Source organism: Biomphalaria glabrata, chromosome 12 (assembly GCF_947242115.1).
Source record: "Biomphalaria glabrata chromosome 12, xgBioGlab47.1, whole genome shotgun sequence".
Classification (NCBI taxonomy): domain Eukaryota; kingdom Metazoa; phylum Mollusca; class Gastropoda; family Planorbidae; genus Biomphalaria; species Biomphalaria glabrata.
In genome coordinates this window covers 39,046,366-39,069,792 of record NC_074722.1, presented here as the reverse complement: position 1 = coordinate 39,069,792, position 23,427 = coordinate 39,046,366, and the positions used below count along the sequence as shown (strand labels likewise).

Below are 23,427 nucleotides of genomic sequence, written 5' to 3'. Positions count from 1 at the left end.
AGCTGTACAAGTTCTTTGTTGATACTTCACATTCATTGATGTCTGTAACCAAATTGTGACAGTGAATGTTAATCTCATTTTAAAACTTCCTATCCTAGAAAAGATTCCAGTTATACACTAATGTCATAATTAAGATAAACCTTACCTTCACATGTGTCTTTGCCAACTAGATTGTAACCATCAGCACAAAAACAATATGAAGTGTTCTGTTGAAAGTCTACTGTGCATCCTTGAGAGCAGTTCAGTTTCTCAAAATCACTGCATACATCTTTCACTGGAAGTGTCAAAAAAATTCATTAGCTTTTTATTTGAACATTATAATACTTAAAGTAACTATTAAAAAAAATAAAAGAAAAAAATGCAAGGCCAATGACACTAGCTCCAGCTTGAATAACCTGCCCAGTGTGCAGCCGAACATTCTGGGCTCACATAGGTCTCACCAGCCACATGAGGAGGCAAAAAAAAAAAAACCAGTGCAAAGCCCTAAGCCCCCCCCCAACCTGGATGACAAAAGTGGTCATCATCAAACCACAATGGACGAACTATATAAACAGAGAGAGAAAGAGAGAGAGAGAGAAAAAGAAAGTTGGAGTAGAGAAAGAGAGAGTCAGGGATAGATATACTTAATAATTACCTAGTAGACATGTTAGCCTATCATCATTTAATCTATACCCGTAGTTACAATCACAGTTGTATTTTCCAGGCACATCAACACAGATTTGTTGACATTGATGGTCCCCATTAGCACATTCATTGATATCTGAGGAGATTGTAACAGAGCAACTTGAGTTTTTTTTTTTTGGATTCAATGATTTCTAAAACATTTTATTAGCTCTAGAATTAATGTCTAAATTGATAATGAAGTTTATCAAGAAAATAAATCTGTGTCAATTATTTGATGTGAAACATACTAATGCAGTCCCCTTTATCATTTCTTGCATATCCAGGCTTACAGTTGCAGACATGACTACCAAAGTTATTGACACAATCTTCAATAAGTGGGTTGCAGTTGTTTAGGGCAGGATCAACACATTCATTTATATCTAAAACAAAATAGAATAGAAACAAATATAGCATTTTTAGGCAGTAGTGATAAATGTATACATTGTTATATTTTTATAGTATTTGAGGAGATGAGACGTTGTTCCAGGAATGAGGAAAGAATTTTCTGTTGGACATAACTTTATAAGTTTCAGATGTTCCATCGGGCATTAAGATTATTATGTCTTAGTCCAAACCTCCTGCAGGATGGCGACAAGCAAATTTCGCACCTATGGCCATCAAAACGACAATCCTAAACACATGCTATATACCAAGGCAGCCATCATCCTGGCTGATTATGTTAAGTGAAAGTAATCTCTTTAGATATACCTAAAGAATAGGGGTTAAAAAATGCTCTATTTTCTTTTGATTAATTTTCTGGATAGTAGTGACATGGGATAATGAGCTCAAGACAAGAATTTTTATGATTTAGGCATGTTATAATTTAAATTTCATGAAAATATTAATATCTATCATAATAATACTTTTATTTTAATTTGGATTTTAAAATATTAACTACATATTGTCTAGATCTACTTCATTTTTAAATTCCATAATCAAAAATTAAATTAAAATTTAGTTTTCTAAACATTAATTTGTTTTAAATAAAAATGGCATGCATTCACTTCTCTATCAAACAAAACATTTTCTGACAACAAACAAAAAAGTAATTGAAGTTTAATTATAACAGGGTAGTGAAATACTAATGAACAAAATGGATAATTTCAGCAAAATGTGAAAAATAATTACAAAGAGAAAGAGTTAAAGGAAGTATCAACAAATCTGTTTAAAGTAATAATTCATACAGCCCTAAATGACTTTAAAAAAAAAGGAAAAAAAAGCTTAAAAGACAACATCATTAGTAATGTAGTATTAGTAGTCAAAAGTACTGACCTTGACAAGTTCCATTTCTAACATATCCAATAGGGCAAACACAGGAATAGCTTCCCAAAGCATTAACACAAACATCACCAATCAAACAGTTGTCTGTCCTTAGTGTACACTCATCAATATCATTGTTGCAGTTGACTCCCTCCCAGCCTTTGTCACATACACAGCCTCTGACAGGATCACATGTCCCGTGCCCACTACACTGATAGGATTGATTGCAGTTGACACCATAGAAGGACTTCTCACAAGCTGAAATGTGTAGACCTTTCTTATTAAGTAAAAAGCTTGACAGAAAAAAAAAAAGCAATTTATTATCCTTGGATTTCAATGGAGTTAGCATGTAAATTACTATTCATTAATATTTTGTTTGGTTAAAACCACACAGTTACTTTGAACATTTCCAGAAAACAGTGCTTGCAAACATTGTCATAAATGTGTATTTTTATAGCTATTATAAATTTTACATTTTAAACACAGCATTTATCATGGGATGATAGCATTAATAAATGACTTTTATAAGACATTAGAGAACACTTATTGCAAATGTAAATAATTCTTCAAATTGAATTTTAAAAGCTTTTTTTTTTCTTTCCCAATAAAATGAAGAAAAAAAACAAACTTCAGAACAAATGGAAAGAGTGTTTTTATTTTTGCCAATATATTTGACTATTAATGTACTAAAATAAATGCCAACCTGTACAAGAAGTTCTATCTGCTTCTAGTTTAAAACCAGCATAACATGAACAAGTAAATCTGCCATAAGTGTCTGTACAAATTTGACTACAGGGCTTCTTGGCAAGACTGCATTCATCTATATCTGAAGAGGAAGAGAGCTTTTTATTTTGTAATTGCAGTAAAGAATTCCAAATAATTTATTATCAATTTTGCAACATATAATATTGATCTTAAAAATATTCCTAAATTATTTTATGATGCTTACAAAAAGATAATATAAAGAAAAAGATGTATAAACCCTACATAAAACAAATTAAGAAATCAGAAATTACACTTAGTCTAATATATAAGAAAAGATCATATAAGAAATACATTTCTGATTGTTTTGTCATCTAATTTTGTATAATGCAAGAAAACTTATAATTGTATTTTATATTTACTTGTGCATGTTTTGTTATCTCCCTGAAGTGCAAACCCCACTTGACAATCACACCTTGCTGTACCATTGTTAACAAAACATAGCTGGGAACAATTCAGGGCTTGGCACAGCTCTACATTACTTGAATCTGTAAGTTATTTTAGGTTGAGCAATATTAACAAGGAACTACAAGTATTATTCAATAATATATATATATATATATATATATATATATATAATGAATGTTTTTAATATGAAAGAATAAAATTACATTTGCAGTTAAATTTTGTTTTCTCTCTTTATCTTAGAAAGAATGCTTAGAATTATCGTAATAATGAAATGCTGAGCATTTTGTTAGTGGTGTGAAAATATGCACAAACATGTACATGCATGTTATAATATAAGACAAGTTAAGTTTGCCAAGTTTTTGAAGATCACAATAGATGTGAGCAACTCAAAATACAATATATTAGGGCCTTGAAGTTTTCAAAATTAGTACAAATCAATAAGCATCAAAAGAAAAAAAAATATTTTATCTTCAGCTTACTTTTTTCACAAACTCCACTTTGGAGAGTATATCCATTGAAACAATTACAAGAGTAACTTCCAATTGCATTGACACAAGTTTGTGAGCAGTCATCTATGTTCTCTTCACATTCATTGATATCTAGCACAGAAAAAAATCAAACAGCCAAAATATGGGGTCCAAATAGATCTAGTTTACAATTTTACCACTATTAATTCATAGAAATAGAAAACAATACAAATGTGTCTATCACAAATGCTTGTGTTGAGTGTATTCAATCTGAAACCAATGTTACAGCTACAAATGTAGGATCCAACAGTGTTTTCACATCCTTGTGGACATGTCAAATTATCTTTACATTCATTGATGTCTAAGAAACAGAATGTCAGAAATAGTAAAAACAATCATCATTTTCTTTCTATGAAAATTTTAAAAGCCCATAAATTTAATTACATGTTAGTTTGATTAATACAAATATTTGTCTTATAAACTTCCAGATTGTCAGAGTAGACCATCCATGTTTTTTTTAAAGATAACTACAAGGTACAAAAATTAGTTTATGTTTTAAAAATCATGTAAATGAATTAATTTTATATTTTAAGTTGATCACCGTCAAATTTCATTAGTGTGTTTGAGAGACTTAAAACCTCTCTTCCAAAAGCAATGGACATTTCCTGCAGTTGTGCACAGTGATAATAATAATCTTTATTATCCATAAGGAATTTTGTCTTACAAATTGAGCATTACACACAAAAAATTATAACTATAAAAAACAAAATATACATTTTGTGAAATATTTTTATCAGATAGTTGAAATGTATTTAGTGATTTGAATGCAAGGAGTTTTTGTGTCTGTTTGTCTTTGTAATGAGTGTCTCATGATGGTAAAATGACAAAATCCTGACTCTAGGGTGCTTTTTATTTCTAAAATGTTTTTTCTTTCTTATGAATGTTTTTCACAAACAGATGCCCAAGTGTTGTTTTTTTTTACCATTAACTTTACTAGCAGCATGCACATATATCAACATACAGGTAACGAACATGTGGCTTCACAGACTTGTCATGTTTTAAGTTGATAACATGTACTATTTAATCATTTAACACACGACATTTAACAAACAAAATTATAACTTAATATTATTGTTTCAAATGTCTAATAAGGGTAACAGATTTTCTATACAAATGAATACGAGAATCAGGGATTCAACATAATTAATTTCTACTAATGAACTTACAAAAAAAAAAAAAAAAAGTCACGTTGGTGTATCAGCTAACTGACAGTACCAACCCGCCACTCCCTCACTCTCGCGTTCTTCATTTCTAGACTAAATCTAATTGCTTTTAAGAACCAATCAACGTATAGATCTAGACACAATGTGTTCCCCCACCTTTTCTGTTCCTCCCCCCCCCCCAACCATGACCTCCGTGACCCAACAGGACGTCTTAGCATGACATCTGTGACCGCTCGTAAGCTAGTCAAGAGAGGGAAGAAAAAAAAAGGATACGAAATGCGTAACGCGACGGGTTAAATGCGTATTTGCGTACTGACGGTCATTTTTGGGAGATTTTGCGTAACGAATAAGCATTTTGCGTAACGGTAGGCAGGTCTGCTCACAGCTTAAATAGAATAAAATCTGCTAAATTTTAGAAACAATATAAAAAAATCCCAATCAATAGAGTAAAAAAAAGTTTGTAGTACTCCTTTTCAGACCTTGTGATCTATAGAGCAGATGATGTAAGTATCATCTAATTCTATGGCCAACAGTTAACAAGGGTGTCAGGTGGCCAGCACAACAACCAACCAACCACATTTACTTTCCCCAATTAATGTCAAGTAGGCCTACCCATATGATTAGGGTTGGGTGGATTCAGAGGCATCCTAAAAATCCAGTTCAGAAGTAAGTTCAAACACCAGCCTTTACTGAGATTTGAACCCAAAACCTCTTGGTTCAGAAGCCAAGCACATTAAAACTCAGCTACCACACTGCTCAATTATAAAATGTCTAATAGATCTAATGAAAATTGCAATTTAAAAATTAATCTGCTATCATATTATCTAGACCTAGATCTTGGAGTATCCTGTCTAGTCTCTACTCTAGATTTTTTTTACTAGATCTAGAATCATTTAGATTACATTTCTACAACTAGACCAGACTTGAGACTAGTAATATTGTAATATTTAATTATGAGTATGAGGCTAGTAGTAGTAGTAGTACAACTACTCACGCACTCACGGTACTAGTACTGGTAAGTAGTACTACTACTAGTTACTAGATCTACTTAATACTTAGACTTAGTATTTAGTTTATTTAGACCAGATGACTATAGAGTCTAGTAATAGTAATAGATCAGATGATCTAACTACATCTACCAGATTCATTTAAAATTTATTACCGAAATCGTCAGTAATTCGTCAGTTAATTGCCGTCAGTGGCGTCTGTTAGAATCTGTTTACTAATCTCAATTGCAAGAGAATCAACAGAATCATCTAGACTTGATATGGGAATTTGAAATCTATCAATTTTCCCTGAATTTCTATGACAAACATTGAGTGTTGCCATTTCTTTTATTTTTAGATCTAAATATTAATGTCACTGTTTTTGTTTACAATGAATCATGAAAGGAATCTACCTAGGAGTAGGAGACTAGGTCTATTCGTAATTTCAAAACAAATGAGTTGACTGTATGTAAGCTTAAAAAGTTTTTTCTTTTTAAAAGCCACGAAATTAAACTAAATTATCAGTTACCAAGGATATTTTTCAATACATCAATAGGTTTTATTTAATTTAAAGATTAAACGTATTTTAATATCCCGAATTTCATTTTCTTTGTCAGTTTTCTGTAGATCTATTCTTCTTACATAGATTCTAGATGTATGGCGCAACTAGATCTAAATCCTCCCCACCCCCATTTTTTTTTCCGCGGAAACGCTTCAAAGACCAGGTTGGGCGTCAACTTTCCTTGGCTGACAGAATAGAGCACCTGGTTGCATGCGGCCTCAGAACGAGACAGCTGGAGGTCACTTACGAAGGCAGCGGGATACACATTTTAAAACCAAAAGAAAATCTGCTGTCGAGGACAAACGCAGACGGCGAAAAGAAAATCTAAATCGACCATCTGCGGACAATGGTTATGCTTTGCCTGGATGTGGCAAAATATGGGAAATACTGCATTCCTCACTGATCTTCGGACTCTAAGACTAGCCTTATTATTATTAGCAGGATGTCCAAAGAGTGGCCTTTTTTTCCTTGTGCAGCCAGCTTTGCTTTGGACGACCCTTTCTTCAGTGCCTCTCGACTTTCGACCCATAAAAAATGTTTTGGATCTACCTTTGAGCTGCTGAATGTAAAGAAAGGATCCTGTTTTGAAAATTTCGATTTCACCAATGCCCATTGTCCTTTTCTTTTTAAAGCTATATTATAGGCAGCATTACTTAGGGAATTAAGGTGCCCTTACTACCAAGGCATCAGCATGCCTACTTTTCAATGTTTACCTGCAAGTGTTTTATATTGTTACGAATCTCGCTATCCAGGCTTTCTTCAAACTGCACCACACGACACAACGAACTTAAAGAACCTCACAACTCAGGGCTCCAAAGTAACAGTAGCAATTTAATTTCAAATACAATACAACACTCTACAGTTGGCAACAATATTACACAAACTGTCTAAAAACCTAGCCTTGCTCCGCCTGAATTCACACACCGTACTGTTTCTAACTTCGCCTCGTACTGGTCACATTGCGAGGTAACGTGAAGTCCAGTCTTTCTGACACACTCGCTCTTATATACTGTCTCTACTGGCCTTCTAGAATCGGATGGAACGTTCTTGACCACTCAGAATGATCACAATCGCCGTGACTTGCGTGCGTAATATTTACACACAGGTCGTTGCCGAACTAGCATGTACTGTCACTGGTCACAGTTGACCGCTCGTCCTGCGCTGGACTGGGGCGATTTGCGTCGGCTGACTACACACACACCACTACCCCCATCTGTTCCACCACCAGGTTTATAACAATATGCTTGTGAGTCTTGGACACTGACTGCAGATCTAGAGAGGAGGATCCTAGCAATGGAATTGAGCTGCTACAGAAGGATCCTAGGTATCACATTTAAAACCGCATCACAAAGATATTAGAGGCAGGGCTACTGCAGCGATTAGACCCCATGATGACCTGCTATCATAAAAAAACTTGAGCTAAAAATCTATGGCTATATTACAAAGTCTTCGAGGCTCGCTAAGACCTTCCTTCAGGGAAAATTACCAGGAAAAAGAAGAAGAGGCAGAAAGAAAGTGATGGAAAGATAAAGTACATAAAAGAATAGATGGGCCTGCCATTGAAAGAGGTTCTAACTAAGGTAAAAGACTAGTGGAAAGGAGAAAGATGGTGAACAAATCTTGCATGGTGCCCCAATGGTCCAACAGACTAAGGGATAGGTAAAGAGGTTTTTCAGCAGCAGGTATCAAAACTCTCATGTTTCAAATTGACTTAAATCTCTTTACATGTTTTACAACTAAGAAATGAAAATGAAGATTTATCATTCCTTTTTGTAAAATAATCACAAAAATTACTTGATATTTGTCTGCATTTAAAGATTCCTTGCTTTGTGGTTCAAATATTTAATTAGTGAAATGAGAACATTACTTTCTCATTATGATGTAGGTATGAAATTTCAAAACATAACTCCACTCAGGTCTAAGAGCTATTTGATCTTGATTATTCACACTGCACTGTCAACATAACCTACCCTCACATTCATTAACTATTAATCAGATATTAATTTCTTAACCTGAAGAGAAGTATGTTATTATTTTTTTTAAAGCTAAATGATCAAGTTTTTTTTTTTATCTCAAGATTAGCTTTAATAAAGTCAGTCTGAGGGAACTTAAATTGTGCTTAAGCAGGTATGATTGGCAGTTTCATAATGGTGGATTAATTCAAGTCTTGTCATCTATTTAAGAAAAATGAAACAACATAATGAGTTAAATATTTTGTATTTTATTCTCTATACCCATAACTGTTACATATGATCACTTACAATACATCAAACACACATTAAGATAAATAGACCACACAGTCCATGTTTTCTATGCTACTAACATTTGAGAAACAAATGACATCCCTATTTTGAAAGTCATTGTTAGTCCCATTTCATTCAGAGATTAAATACACATGGACTCTGCACCAGGTGTTTTTAGCAATGAACTTATAAACATGTTTCTTGAATCTTAGCCACATTAAAATCAAATTAAGCATTATGCTCAGTCATTAAATAAAACATTATGTAGCACTGTCAGATGTTGATTACAATTAAGAACATACACAATAAAAAAAAAAGAGCAAAGTAAAAATGAAATGCTCTAAATGTGGTAAGTTTTAAAAATCTTCTATTATGACTGGGATACTTTTTAGATTTCTAGCACTCCATAAAACACTCTAAGTGCAAGGTGGAGTACATTGGAAGTCAATGAAGGATGAGAAATTTTTACCAACAGCATAGAACCAATGTCTTGCATACCCCACCAACAAGAGACAATGTTGATATAGGTATCACAAAACAACATCAACATGTTAAGACAAACACTAACACACAAATATTATGTGAGTACATGACATCAATAAAGTAGTACAAATATTTTGAACTTTCAAAGACTAGGTGCTCATTCACTTTTGATTTCATTTTTCAAAACAGACAAGTTCAATTTTTTTTTGTGGCAAAAACAAAATGGTTAAATGTCTCCACCAGATAAAAAAAAAATCAATTGATAAACCTTCAACAGCCTAAAAAATATAATTAATTAATGAAACTGTACATAAGTAAGTTTTGAAGTACTAATACAATACTTTAGGGGGACCATCACCAGTTGAAACAAATATCAAACCCATTAAATCTTACATTCTGATTAATATAAGCAAATAGTATTTGAAAGAGATTAATAGAACTGCTCTAAAAAAGTAAAGTTATTGACACAGTGCAGCATAGAAATCAAGAACCAAAGACTAAATCAAAAGCAGACAATGGATTGATGCACTAAACTAGCAGTAAACAGCTTGTTTATCAATGTTTTTGATTTATTTTAAAATTTTAGCTTTAATTCCAAAACTCTGCCTTAAAAGTTTAATTGTGTCTACCATGCTAATATCATTTCCTCTGAGTGTCTATAAATCTTTGCAGAAGTAACATCAAATGGGTTTGAGTATAAATATAACTATTACCAAGGAAAAAAATTCTGATCAACAGATTTAACTTGTGCTAATTTAAAATAAAAATTGGTTCGAATACATAAAAATCACACAAAAAATGATTAAGTTGTAATTTCATATTAGTTCTTAGTACATGTATGTAAATACATAAGTAAGAACTAAAAAAATGTGGGTTGAAATCTACGTATGTATGCACTAGAACTTTATACCCTGAACATGTAGAAAATAAAAACAAAAACAACTCATAACATAACAAAAAGATTGTATGTCATAAATATAAATATCTGATAACCTCTTAAAATGTAATCAATTCATCTGAGGTGAAACAACAGTCAACAATCTTTAATTGAAATGATTTTCAGTTTCTGTGTCAAATTAAAATTATGTGATGCATTCAAAAGTTGCTAACATAAATAATTCTATTCAATATAACTGTAACTATATTTACAAAAAATACAATTTTTTTCATATAGGTTTTTAAATTTAAAATTATTTTTATATCATGACATTTTTATTTTAATTCATCAGAAATTAGCTAAAATGTGCTACTGATTTCAACTACCAGTGTTTGTATGTAAAATGCCACTAAATATTTTGATTGCACCAAATAGTAACACTTTGGAAAACAAACATTTGACTAAACAATTGAATTAACAAATAAACATTGTAATATGGCATAAAAAGTTGAGTGTCGAGAGATTTTAAACAAGCCTTAACAAGATTTTAAAATAAAGAAATGCAATACATGAATGAGAGTCTAGTAGTCAATCTAAGGAAGTCATAGTTTTCAAACACATTACATAAAACTAGTAACAATTTGGACAATGTTACCATCTAACAAGTTTTTTTTTGTTTTTTAAATAAGATTTAATAATGACAAGAGAAAGGGACCAGCAACATGGAAAGTTGTCTGGAACTCCATGTAGTCAAAAATGCTATAAAAAAACTAACCATATTATCCATATGAACATTTTAAAATTGTGCATAAAATGGCTAGTTTGCCAGGGTCACTAACACTAATGGTACGTTCACTAGATGAAATAAAGCCAGCTTTAGAATTGAAGAAGGAAATGGTGGAACATAACAGGAATGTTGAATCATCACAACCAAGTGAGCAAACAATCATTTGGTAGCTAATTAAGTTTTGAGAATCATTGCAAAAAGAAAGTTGGCAGGCGTGTGCTTTGTAAATGACCTGGCATTATAACATCAAATCATTCATAAAATTAAAAAACAAAATATACTTATTAAATGATAATAATGCTGATAAATATTTTATTCAAAAGCAAACTTTCGACAAATATTGAACAAATTAATGAATTAAAAATTTTGATATCACATATTGAAATAAAAAGGTCAAATAGCCTTTGCTATCCAAAAAAAATCCAACATAATAATCTTTTTTTCTTTTTTAGAATGACAAAAGCATTTTATAATTTTATTTTGAAATTTTATGAGCTCAAAATCACTTAGTTATTGTAATACAACTTACAACTAATAACATGTAATATGGCTGCCTGGTCGTGCGGACTGTCATTTGGATTTATCAATGGTCCCGGGTTCAAACCCTGCCCGCTCCCATCCCCCGTCGTCCTGCGGGAGATTTGGACTAGGAAGTAAACTATCTTCAACTCTGAAAGAACATCCGAAATATGTAAAACATTTTTTTTTACATGAGGTGGGTCTATGGTTAATTATGTGTTTATGAGATTTAGTTGGTATCAGATTCAACTTGTAAACAAGTTTAAACCCTGACTGTAATGGCAGAATATTATGATATGAACAACTAATAACAAAGAAAAAAAAAAGATTAATTTACACAATTTAGTCAGCCTTGAACTTGAGGCTATGCTTTATTCGTCTTGGGAGGTGTCAAATAGTCTTTATCATCTAAATCATCTGGGTCAACCTCATGATCACTTTCCTCAGTACTAAGTCTATCAAAGCCTTTATGAGAATTCCAAGTAAAGCCTTTAAGGTTAAAAACCTTTCCCTTCTTTCCATGTCCATAACATTTAAATTTTCCTAATGAAAAAAAAAAAAAAAGAAAGAACAAATATTAAATTGTAGAAAACATCCAAATTTTAACAAAAAGAATTTAAAAAATTAAATGCCTGTTATGTTGTAAAGGTTTTTAAATGACCTGAATATATTATAAACCGCCCAATAATTTTTATTTCATTTTATAGTATTGATCATTAAACTAGAGGAAAGGATTAAAAATTCTGTAATTTAATAATATAAAAAATGTTTTAAATTTCATTCAATCTAGCTAAAAACTAAAACTAAAAAAAAATTTATAACACCAGACTGATGTGCCCTGACTAGAAGTAGCAACAAGATGACTGGTACCACAAGTAAGATGCCAATTGATGACAGAGGGAGAGACATCACTGCTATCTTTGATAGCCTCAGACAACTCTGTGGTATTGGTTTCACTCTGGTCCAATGGATTGCTGACAGTAACTGGCTCTGAGTACTTTCCTCAACTGTGGCATAAAATTGAATAAAGTTAAGGCATTGTAGCTTTTCCTAAGATGTCTACACAAATTACTTTTCACCTTATGAAACTAGGAAATTTCTTGAAAAATCTACACAGCTATTTGTAAACTTCAGTTGAGCCGAAGCAAAGTCTAAGTTATTTTACTTCTACCATTTTCTTTGCTCTAATAAAGAGTAAGCTAGTAGTTCACAATGACCACTCAACACAATAAATTCAATTATTGAAAAGATTTTCTTTCTGTATTACAATCATCGCTTGCACTTCTAATCGGATTCAATTTGCTTTTACATGTCTCTAAGGAAAGTGATAAAATTATAGACAATAAAAGAGTCCAGGACGTTTCATTCAGAGAGTAGTACAGATCACAAGTACATATTTAGATTAATACTGATGCAAACTTTTTAACAGCCAATTATAAACTAATAACAGACTTTACAAATGAACATTCACATCAACATTCATTACCAGGTGAATGTGAAAGCAATCTTCCTTATTTACCTTTGTTATGCTGTGAACTTGACTGTACTGTAACAGGTCTGCTAAACTTCCAAACACTTTCAGGGTCCAATTCCCCTACATAGATGCTATGTGTTACTGGATCTGCTGCTACATAATGTGAGTTTCGCATGTTCTGAAAGATTGTGGAGATTTTAATGTAGTTTCCCACGAGGTCAATACATTCAAAACATTTTTACTTTGTAAAAGTTGAATAAGAATAAATAAATAAAACATAACTTTGATAAATTATGTTACAATGAGAGAGATTAGCTATTTGTAGTTAAACTAAGCTGAGTTTTGTTGTCACATGAAATAGAACTTTACATCTGGTACATTCCACATTTCCAACAAATCTCCAGTATTTATGTCTGATGTGAAACCCTGGACAGTTGTATCAGTGGGGCCATCAAAAGCAGGACCATTCACAGCATACAGTAAACCTCTTATAGAACAAAAAATGAGCTGTTTGATAATGCAGCAAACTACTGACCAAAATCTACAATAAAATATTAATGGTGATATTGTCACATTTTTCTTTGTTTACAAAATAATGAAGTCTCATCTTCTATTAGCTATGTACCAGTAGAAACATAGTTTGAACTTTATAAAATGCTGATAAGGGGAAAAACCAACCAAGCTAAGCACATTTATGTAACCTAATTTATTTAGCTTAAAATCTTTATTTTGTTTAATATTTTTTTTAAGTTCTGGATGTTCCTTCAGAACTAAACATAACTATGTTCTAACCCAAACCTCCTGCAGGATGACAGGGGATGGCAGTGTTCAAACTCAAAACAATCCTGATGAGTTCGAAGGGCATACCACAAAATGTGGCTATTGAATACAATTCATATGGTATCTGGTTTTAGTTTTAAATTGTTATCATGAAACATGACTTGAAAATCATGCACATCAAACTAATAATCAGATATATATTTAGGAAGTTACCTGCACCAAACTGAACATTCCTTTTCCCAAAGGACATCAAAAAAGTTCCATCTTTGGAAAATTTCAGAACTCTGCTATTACAGTACCTGTTTTACAAAAAGTAGGCTTGTAATAAAACAATCAAGATTTATTTTTACATAATTCAAAATTCAAATTTAAAATATATTTTTTAATGCCTAATCAGTATCAATGGACTCATTTATTTAAAGCAATATTTGCTGACACAATATATAATTACAATTAATTGCAAAGCCTAGTATTACCCATCAGATACAAAAAACTCTCCAGACATAAGAACAGCTACATCAGTAGGTTTACAAAAAAAGATTTGTATCTTCACCATGTTGGAACTTCTGTCCTAGTGTCATTTTTGGTACAGTCTGACCTGGTGGTATTTTAAAAACCTAAAGAGAAACAAAATTGTATTAATTTGTAGACCAAAAGAAAGTACAGTAGTGAAGGAAATCAATCTTACATAACTAAAACAAATTAATTATTTTGTTACATTTTTTTTCATCTGATATCAAGTGCTATAATATTCAGTGTTAGAATTCTTGTGTTTTTTTTAAAGCTTTTATGTTGTCAATAAGATCAATTCAATTTGTTTAACACATGTTGAGAAGAACAACAAAGAAATGTTTTACCTGATGCATTGCTACATCTGTTAACCAAATATTTCCTTGATGGTCCGCTGTAATACCATGAGGCATAAAATACCTGAAAATAATACAAGTTGGGTTGCAGTCATCATTCAGGTTATTGAAACAAAGTTTACAATATTTAAAAAAAAAGGCAAATTTTCAAATCTGTGATGTTTCTTTAATATCTGATTAGTCTCATACATATTATAACATATTCCCCTTATTAATTATTTGTTTTAACTCTCTCTTAATCAAGGATATTAATAAACAGGTAAACCTTGGAAATCTTTTTGATAACTTTCATAGCAAAGTTTATGAAACAATATTAGGAATCAGCCTGCCATCTTTGTAAGCTAATGTTTTTTATGGAAGATAATACAATTACATTCTCTGGTATTACTCATTGGTTTGGTGTGCAAATTATTTTATTGAAAAAAAAGTGATTACACTTCACATATCCTTTCATTTTAATCAATAAATGAATTTAAATCTTGTACATTTTTTTATACAATGCTATCTACTCATTATATCCCTTCTCAATGATCTATATTAATTTCAAAAAGAAAGAAGGACATGGTGCACTAGGGATTTATATTTGGATAATGTTTGTGACTAATGAATGAGTTTCATCCTAAGCTGCATCCTTTAATGTACATGTCTTAATACTAAATTGTGGGATGTGTGGCTCTATGGCATAAACCCCTTGGATAGCTAACTAAAGGGGCTTGATTAGAATTTTAAATCTGAGAATTGACTCAATCTGAATTTTGTTTACAAAGCACCTGCTTGATCTGAAATATGATCCTAGAACTTGATCCTAAAATGTGATTTCTAGAGCTTCCTAAGCCTCTAATCTTTATGTATTGAAATTTTTCTAATGTGAAAGACAATGTTTGTTTGTTTTTATTTAATCTGACAAAATGAAACAAAAAAAAGGGAAAACTAGACATGTTAAAGTCTCAATTATAAAATTATAATGGCAGGATAAATTGTTGATAGGATAGCTGTTAAAAATGTATTTGCTATTGTGAATTGCTAGATTGCAAGCATATATAGCCCCCCACCCCAAAAAAAAAGCATGCTTCTGGAAAAAGGATCTCCCCTAAGACTGCATAACATTCTAATCTCTAGCTTGTTATCTTAAAAGAAACTGTTCTTTAAATCATAAGCAGATAAAAATACTTTACCAGCACTGCCTCATCAGCAATTTAAAGCCCTCTGGGCAAGTGCCTGGAACAGGAAGGTGAAGGATATTGCTTCCCACTCCCCAGATGATAGCAGAAGAATCCACATCTTTGTAGGGTACTTCTTCTGTCAACAGTTCCCATAAGACAACACCATAAGACCTGTAATTTAAAGAGTAATATGACACTTAAGTAAATTCTTACAAGATTCTTTGAAAAAAACTTATGACAAGTTTCTTGATATGAGACAGTGACTAAGGTTAATGGCTTAAAACCATTTCTTTATCACTGCACTTAGTTAAAATATGTGAGTCTTTGTTGTTGTTTTTTTAAATTATAGAGCAATTATATTTGTGAGCTTTGTCAGATCAAAAAAAAAACACAATCTAATAAAATACACAGAAAGTCACATTTCCCCATATGAATTTTTAAAAAAGTGCTCTTCTTCTCTAGTGCCATTACAGCAAAGAACGAGTTGCCTAATCAACAAGGAAAACCAATAACTTAGCAAAGTAAGTCTTTAATGAACATGTAAAGCTTAACATATGGATATTTGTAAGATGTAAATATTCATAAAAACTTTTCTAGTAAGATCAAAAGCAAAATATGTTTGATGTTAGTGTAAATTGATAAGAATATGAGTTGGATGCTAGTGTAAATTGATTAGAATTTTAGTTGGATTCTAGTGTAAGTTGGTGAAACTATTCTGTTTTTGTATTGATAATTGTTCATAAAAAGATGATCTATAAATTAGACATGGATTTGATGTACAAATATCCAATAATCTTTTAACTAATATGAATTTAAAAATCAGTAAATATAAAATTCTTTAGTTACTATATAGTAAACCTTGTTTGCATAAAAGTATAACATATGAAAAGGATTTCAGATATTCTAGGAAGCAAGTCTTCCATTACTGGAAGGGAAAAACATTCTCTTTTAAGTGCCTTGCTGAGAGGACAAGGATCTAAACAGATACAGAGTTTCCCAGATTTTTTAGTTGCAATCACATTCAACTGACCCAGTCAGTAAGTTTATCAACAGGCACAATGATTCCTTTTTCTGTTAGCAGTTCTAACTCAGACTTTACTTTAGCCTGCATAGCTAAAGGTACACGACCAGATGGACATGTAACTGGTGTTATGACAGGATTCACTTCTAAGTGTACAACACCAGGTAATTCACCCTGCTGATCATCTAATACATCAGAGAACTGTTCAACTATTTTTGTCGATAACCTTGGTAGAGGCTTATCAACACTTTCAAAAGTATGATAGTTTATTGTAATTAGTCCCATTTTTTCTGACGTTTTCTTCCCTAACAGGGGAGTTAAGTCATCTTTCACAACCACGAAATCAACACGATATCTCTTGTTGGTCTTTGGATTTTGTACTACGAGTTGTACCTTCCCACTTGAGTCAATCTGACACACAATCTTCTCACCAGCTATGATCATTTCAGCTTTTATGATCTTATTGTTTGGTCCACCTTGTACAGCAAGCACAGCCTCATCACTAGAAGATAATGAATAACAATCATCACTGTCCTCCTGTACACATTGCAGTTTCTTTTGGTTGCATTGAATGCCAAAACAATTTTTTTGTTTACAGATATTACATATTTTACCCCATGCAGGACACAGTTCCTTTTTAAATGGGTGATTTTGTCCACAAAATTTACATTTGCGCTGTTTATGAGCAGCATTCTGTTGTAGAATATTTTTGCGAGACAAAACAGCGAACGCCTCATCCTGAGGAGGTGAGGCATCAGATGTACCTGTTTCTAGTACCTTTAGTTGCAAGTCAGCAGCTTCATTTGCCTTGCAGATTTCTATACAAGTCTTGGGTGTTAGTTTATGTTCTTGTAAGAGTTCTTTCTTTGTCCTTGTGTCTCTGATGCCAACAACTACCATTCAGTCTCTTATTAATGACTCTTCCATATGGTTGCAAAAATTGCAAATTGCTCAAATGCACATATTATGTCTTGAACATTGTGCTTTAGTTTAAAGGTGATGCTGTTGTATACTGCCAATGCCTCTGGGCCAATAGTGTGCAAGAACAGTGCTTTGGCATACTCTTCATCTATATCGTTTATTCTCTCTATAGTGCAATAGTTCAGCCACATTTGCTTGAAAAGCTTCCATTCCTCACACCCTTTCTTCACACTTAAAGGAGGTGGAGGGTTAATTCTTGGTTTAAAGTTAGTTTTACTTACAGCTTCCAGTTTAGAACTTTTAGAAAGCTGCCTCCATGTTAACTACACTAACAATACTGATGTTTAAAATTTACACTCCATTTTTATTAACATGAAACAAGGAGAGAACAACCAGCAGAGACTAATACACAGTGAATACACACAACTGACACACTTAAGAGTAAACCGTGAACATACTGAACAATAGAACAAGGTAGACTACAAGAAAACAAACAAACACACACACAACATACATAAACATAAATACACATATAAATGTAACAATGGCTACAATGTTGTAAGCCATAATAAAGCAGTATAAAAAAGATTATATGACAATGAATTATTTTCTAAACTAAAGTATTTCAGAACAAAACCAGTGTAAGTGTGTGTATATTATAATATAGCAGTAAATTGCGCCTGTTTATGTTTCTATACTAGCATTAGCAAAACAAAGACTTACCAAGTATAGCATTGGTTTCATTCAACTGAAAGGCTATGTTTGCATTCTCATGGAGCCCAAACATTTCTGGCTCATCTAAAAGTGGTAGAGATTCAGTGTAAGCCTTGACAGTAGCCAATATTTTCACAAGAGGTGGATAGTTAATACCTTTAAAAATAGTTAAAATTAAAAAATTACCTTCCATGGCACATACAGGAGATTTAATAATAAACAACAATTTTTTTTTTAAAAAGACTTTCTTTCTTATGGGGCTGATGACTTCTTGTAAGAGCAATTACTTTGCTCTTAATTACTGATAATAAATCTTTTAAAAAGGAACAATTTTTACCCGCCCCAAGGCGCACCCCCCCCCCCATACCTGAAAAATCCTTGTTAAGCACATGCATAAATCTAGTCAAGGTTAAGAAGTTACTCATCAGGGAACTCTTGTATGCTGATGATGCAGCTATTGTGACTGATTCTGATATTCAGCTACAGTCTCTTGTTGACAAACTATCTGCTGCTTGCCAGAAGTTCGGCTTAAACATCAGTCAAAGCAAAACTAAGATACTTGTCCAAAACACAAACACTGCACCAAGTAAGCATTAATGGCCAACCACTAGAAATAGTTGATCACTTTTGTTACCTTGGCTTCATCATATCCAGCAACACTCTACTGGATAAAGACATTAATAACAGGATAGCCAAGGCAATGGCCACCATGTCACGGTTGCAGAAAAGAGTCTGGGACAACATATTGCTGACTAACAGTACTAAAAAGCCCTAATCTACCGGACCTGTGTGTTGAGCACCTTGCTGTATGGAAGTGAAACATGGTCAGCCTACTCATGGTCTAAGGCACATCTTTAAAATAAGGTGGCAAGATAAGATAACCAATGAAAAAGTGCTACGAAGAGCAGGGTGCCAGGACATCCGCTCTGTTATCAGCAGCAGACGCCTTGGCTGGCTTGGCTATGTTCGTAGAATGCCAGTAGGTCGACTTCCACAGGACATTCTGTATGGCGATCTAATAGAAGGCAGGAGAGCCGCTGGTCACCCAGTTTTACATTATACGGATGTATGCAAACGCGACATGAAGCTCTTCAAAATTGACACTAGCAGCTGGGAAGAGGTGGCACTGGATAGATCCACACGGAGAGAGCATAAAGGAAGGGTCACAGATTGCAGATGTCATACACAACAGAAGCAGAAAGAAGGGTGAAAATGCAACAGCGCATGGTGATTACATATGCCCAACCTGCAATCGCAGGTGTGTATCAAGGATTGGCCTCTTTAGTCACACAGGAAGTTGCAAAGGGAAAAGATCGTCTCTCTAGACGTAAAATGTCACAGGAAATCTAGTCAGAATATATAAAACTCAAGTTTGGTGATACAGACAGACATGGCAAAATTAAAAAAGAGTAACCTAGACTAGCATTTAATAGATCTAGATCTATGATCTACAAGGTTCTAGTTTGCAAAATATTCTATTAATTGAACTCTTTGATGGATGGCTGCCTGGTCATGTGGTTTGCACGCTGGACTGTCGTTCAGACTTATCGATGGTCTCAGGTTCAAACCCTGCCCACTCCCATCTGCCGTCATCCTGCTGGAGGTTTGGACTAGGAAGTAATTATCTTCAACTCTGAAGGAACATCCGAAACATGTAATACATTTTACAAACAAACATGAATATATGCAGGAATACTTTGCTGATGTATGTGTATTCAGGATATAGATTATCTAGACCTCCAGACCAAATTTAATTGTAAGATATTTATATTTTGAAAAATATAAAGGTCAAACCAGAGTTTTCAAGTGCGCCAATTAGCTGATTATTCTTTTCCCCAAGTTATACTTAAATGGTCAAATTTGTACGAAAATTGTTAAAGCAGTTTTCAAGATCTGTGTCCACCCAAGTATTTGTTTTTTTACCCTATGAAGAATTTGCAAGCTGATAATTATGAACTAAAAACTTTCTCACCCTGACAAACACAACCAAATCAGTCTTATTCAGATCTACTTTTACTATGTTAAATCTTTGCTCAAGTTGCATAGGATTCTGAAGTCAGATTAGAATGGATTTATTCTAATTTGTTATAACAACTTCAATTCTATTAGATTACATCCCTCTCTATGACACGCATCTTACACAGGAATATAAACTTGATCAGTTTTAGCCTTTCTAAGCCCTGCATCATTTCTACAATCTATATAAAATGTTGATGTGCCAAAAACTATTGACTATAACAGTACCTTATCCTAATCGAATCCCTTTACAAAATGTTAGTAGAATATTTTTCTAACTTACTGATGAGAAAGCAATTTGGAATATTTGTATTTTACATTAAAATATGTTGATCTGTGTTAAGGACAATGTGTTTGTACTGACTGAAGTAATACTTGTACGAAGACTAAGATGCTACTTTTGAAGGTTGGATCACAGATATGGTGTATAAAAGGAAAGTCACTACTGGTGAAAAGGAAACCGGTCCATAATTTAGTTCTAGTTTGCAATCTGCTAATACACATTGACATATGCATCATATAAATTGAATAGGACATAACTTCAAAACATACTTTATTTTGATTATACATTACAATTACCTGATTCCGAGTATTTATATTTTGGTTTTTAGGTTTCAGGTTTGAAAAGTAAATTGTCCTTAAGACATCTTTCATCTTGAGCATCTGTAAAAGAAGTTTTTAAAAATTCCATTAATTGTGTTTTATACTGAAAAAAACAACAACACATAAATATCAGCAATATTGATAAATTTGGAAATTATTGAATATTAATAAACTGTTAAGTCTTTGATGGATGCATACAGGGGCGGACTGGAAGTCAAAACCGGCCCAGGCATTTCTATGCAATCCGGCCCCCAACATGCCATATGAGGGAGATCGAATTATACATCTCCTCAAAATCATTATGCTAAGTTTGATAAGCTGACAAATAAGGTTGTAGTGTAACTGAGTTGATTTTCTGCGTGCGTCCAGCATGTCAAAAGGTCATGCCCAGTGTGTGTGTTTCATGTCCAGTGTGTATGTGTGTGTATAGACTGCATCAGTGTTATGCGAGACGTGCTGGTTTCATTCACTGTTTACTGTGGTCTAATTTTGTGGAATAAAGCCATGTTATTGGTATTCTGGTCGTTATCATTTCATTTCAACGGTGTTGAATGTTTCTAATTACACTCTAAGAGTTGTAGCTTCATGACCTTCTTTTTCCTTTTGGGAGTATAGTATCTTGAGCACATCAAAATAACTGAATCTCATTTTTGTTAGAGCATCCTTTCTTGATGACCACATTGTAGGACAAAACTTTTCAAAGTGTAATAGAGACTTTACTCTCCATATTAGATTTAAGACACCCCATCTTGCTATGTTGTGAGCATAAAACACATACGCATTTTTTACCAAGAATAGACAGCAGCAACTTCTTGAACACAGCTGACGGAATCATTCAAGATCAAGCTTAAGTTGTTGTTAACGCACATTGTGATTAGGCTAGTCACCATTTAGATAAGCGGGATGAAAGCAGCTCCTTAGGCATACATACAAAATTGAGGATATTTGGATAGCTTTTTTCAAAAATCATCTTTTAATTTTTTTTTCCCTTTTAGTGGGCTTTGGTTGTTAGTCATTGACACAAGCGCAATGAATGACTTGCGGCTATGGGCCCCTATTGGTCGTGGGCCCAGGTTCATTAAACCGTTTCACGTCATGGATGCTACGCCACTGTGTATACAGATGTAGGCTATTACATTATTTCGGAAAATGCATTACACAAGTAGCCCTTTAATACGCTTAGACAATCATGACGCTCTGATTGTTTTGTTTTTTTTTTATAAAAGAGTATTATATAATCTTTTTACAATTTACTACTAGTCTTGGTGGCATTCATGCTTCCCTTCCACTGCCCCTACTGGCCCAATTGGGTTCCGGCCCACCGGGCATTTGCCTGAATGCCTATATAGCCAGTCCGCCCCTGGATGTGTATAGTTTTAAAATTGTAGTGGTATTTTATTTTAAAATTATTTTTTTTTGTTGCGTTTAAGAAAATGTGATAATCATTCTTACTTCTTATAAATAATTAAATGTGGGCCATCTTTGGTCTAATGACAAAAAAAGTTTGGTCTAGCTGGTATATAGTTGCTGATAAAATACTTTTCTCTCTAAACTCATTTTAGAAAGATAGGCCCATTTCTGTTACTTCTTTTATCCAGCTAAGTGCTTAAAGCCTGATATATTGTAAGTCTATCTGCTGAGCAAAATCCATATAGAAAGTCTATAATCATGTTTGATATAGCATGCACTGTTATGTCATTATCACAAGTATAATCAAATTTTAAAAGAAAGAAGACAGTGTAAATATTTTAAAATAATATATTTTTTGTTTACACATACAGATAAGCATATGGCATGCATAAATCTAGCCAGAATATATTAAATTCTAGTTTGGTGATACAGACACAGACATGGCTAAATTAAAAAAGAGTAGCCCAGAGTAGAGTAATGGATCTAGATCTATGATCAACAAGGTTCTAGTTTGCAAAATGTTCTTAATTAGTAGATCTAGACTTATAATCTTATTGGAAGGAATATATGTTACTGTATGTAAAATTGCTTTCTGTTTTAGTACGTATCTCTGCATTTTTCAAATTTGTTGAAACAGGCCAGAATCTAGCTAGATTAATCTAGAAATCTAGATGTATTCTTTGCGCTAATATGTCTAGTTTTTAGGAGGGTCGTGGCAGGTTCATCAGCTTATCATAAGCCTTATGAACTATCAGATTCAGATCAAAAATCTAGATCTAGAATAATCTAGATCTAACAGTACTACTAGTTACTAAGACTAAGTTAGTAGTATAAGTATTAGACCAGTCACCAGTTATTAGAGTTAGACAGACTATTAATTAAAGTATTAGATCTACTACTCATTAGTCATTAGTCATGATTAGTCATTAGTTAGTAACACTGACACTAAAACTAGTAAAACTATCACAATGAACAGTTAAAACAAATCACTGTTATTTGAATCAATAAGGTCTTTTACATGTTGATCTGAATATAATTTAGATCTACAAGTTTTAGAGGATCGACCCATTTCCAAACATAAACAACAACAAAGAAAAAGACGACTTTCTGTAATATTAAAACCACGTTGAAGGAAGTAAACCGTGAACTCTTCTGCAAGCGGAAATCACGTAGATTTAGAATATAAGCATTTAAAATCATTAACCAAGAATAGGAACGA

At 32.9% G+C, this 23,427-nt stretch overlaps 1 protein-coding gene and 1 long non-coding RNA gene across 2 annotated transcripts; both read right to left on the bottom strand.

Annotated features, from left to right (window-relative positions):
• Nucleotides 1-8,536: 8,536 nt before the first annotated feature.
• On the bottom strand, nt 8,537-13,351 carry LOC129921958 (uncharacterized). Its single transcript, XM_056005339.1, has 5 exons — nt 13,340-13,351; nt 13,084-13,221; nt 12,760-12,892; nt 12,111-12,247; nt 8,537-11,783 (listed from the first exon to the last, which is right to left on the bottom strand). The coding sequence occupies exons 1-5, from the start codon at nt 13,349-13,351 to the stop codon at nt 11,649-11,651; spliced, it is 555 nt and encodes a 184-aa protein (XP_055861314.1). The 3' UTR covers nt 8,537-11,648.
• Nucleotides 13,352-13,687: 336 nt separating this feature from the next.
• On the bottom strand, nt 13,688-23,134 carry LOC129922020 (uncharacterized). The gene is made up of 7 exons (XR_008773991.1): nt 22,251-23,134; nt 20,775-20,858; nt 18,189-18,335; nt 15,536-15,694; nt 14,352-14,424; nt 13,971-14,111; nt 13,688-13,793 (listed from the first exon to the last, which is right to left on the bottom strand). It is a non-coding gene; the product is annotated as an uncharacterized LOC129922020 (long non-coding RNA).
• Nucleotides 23,135-23,427: the final 293 nt, after the last annotated feature.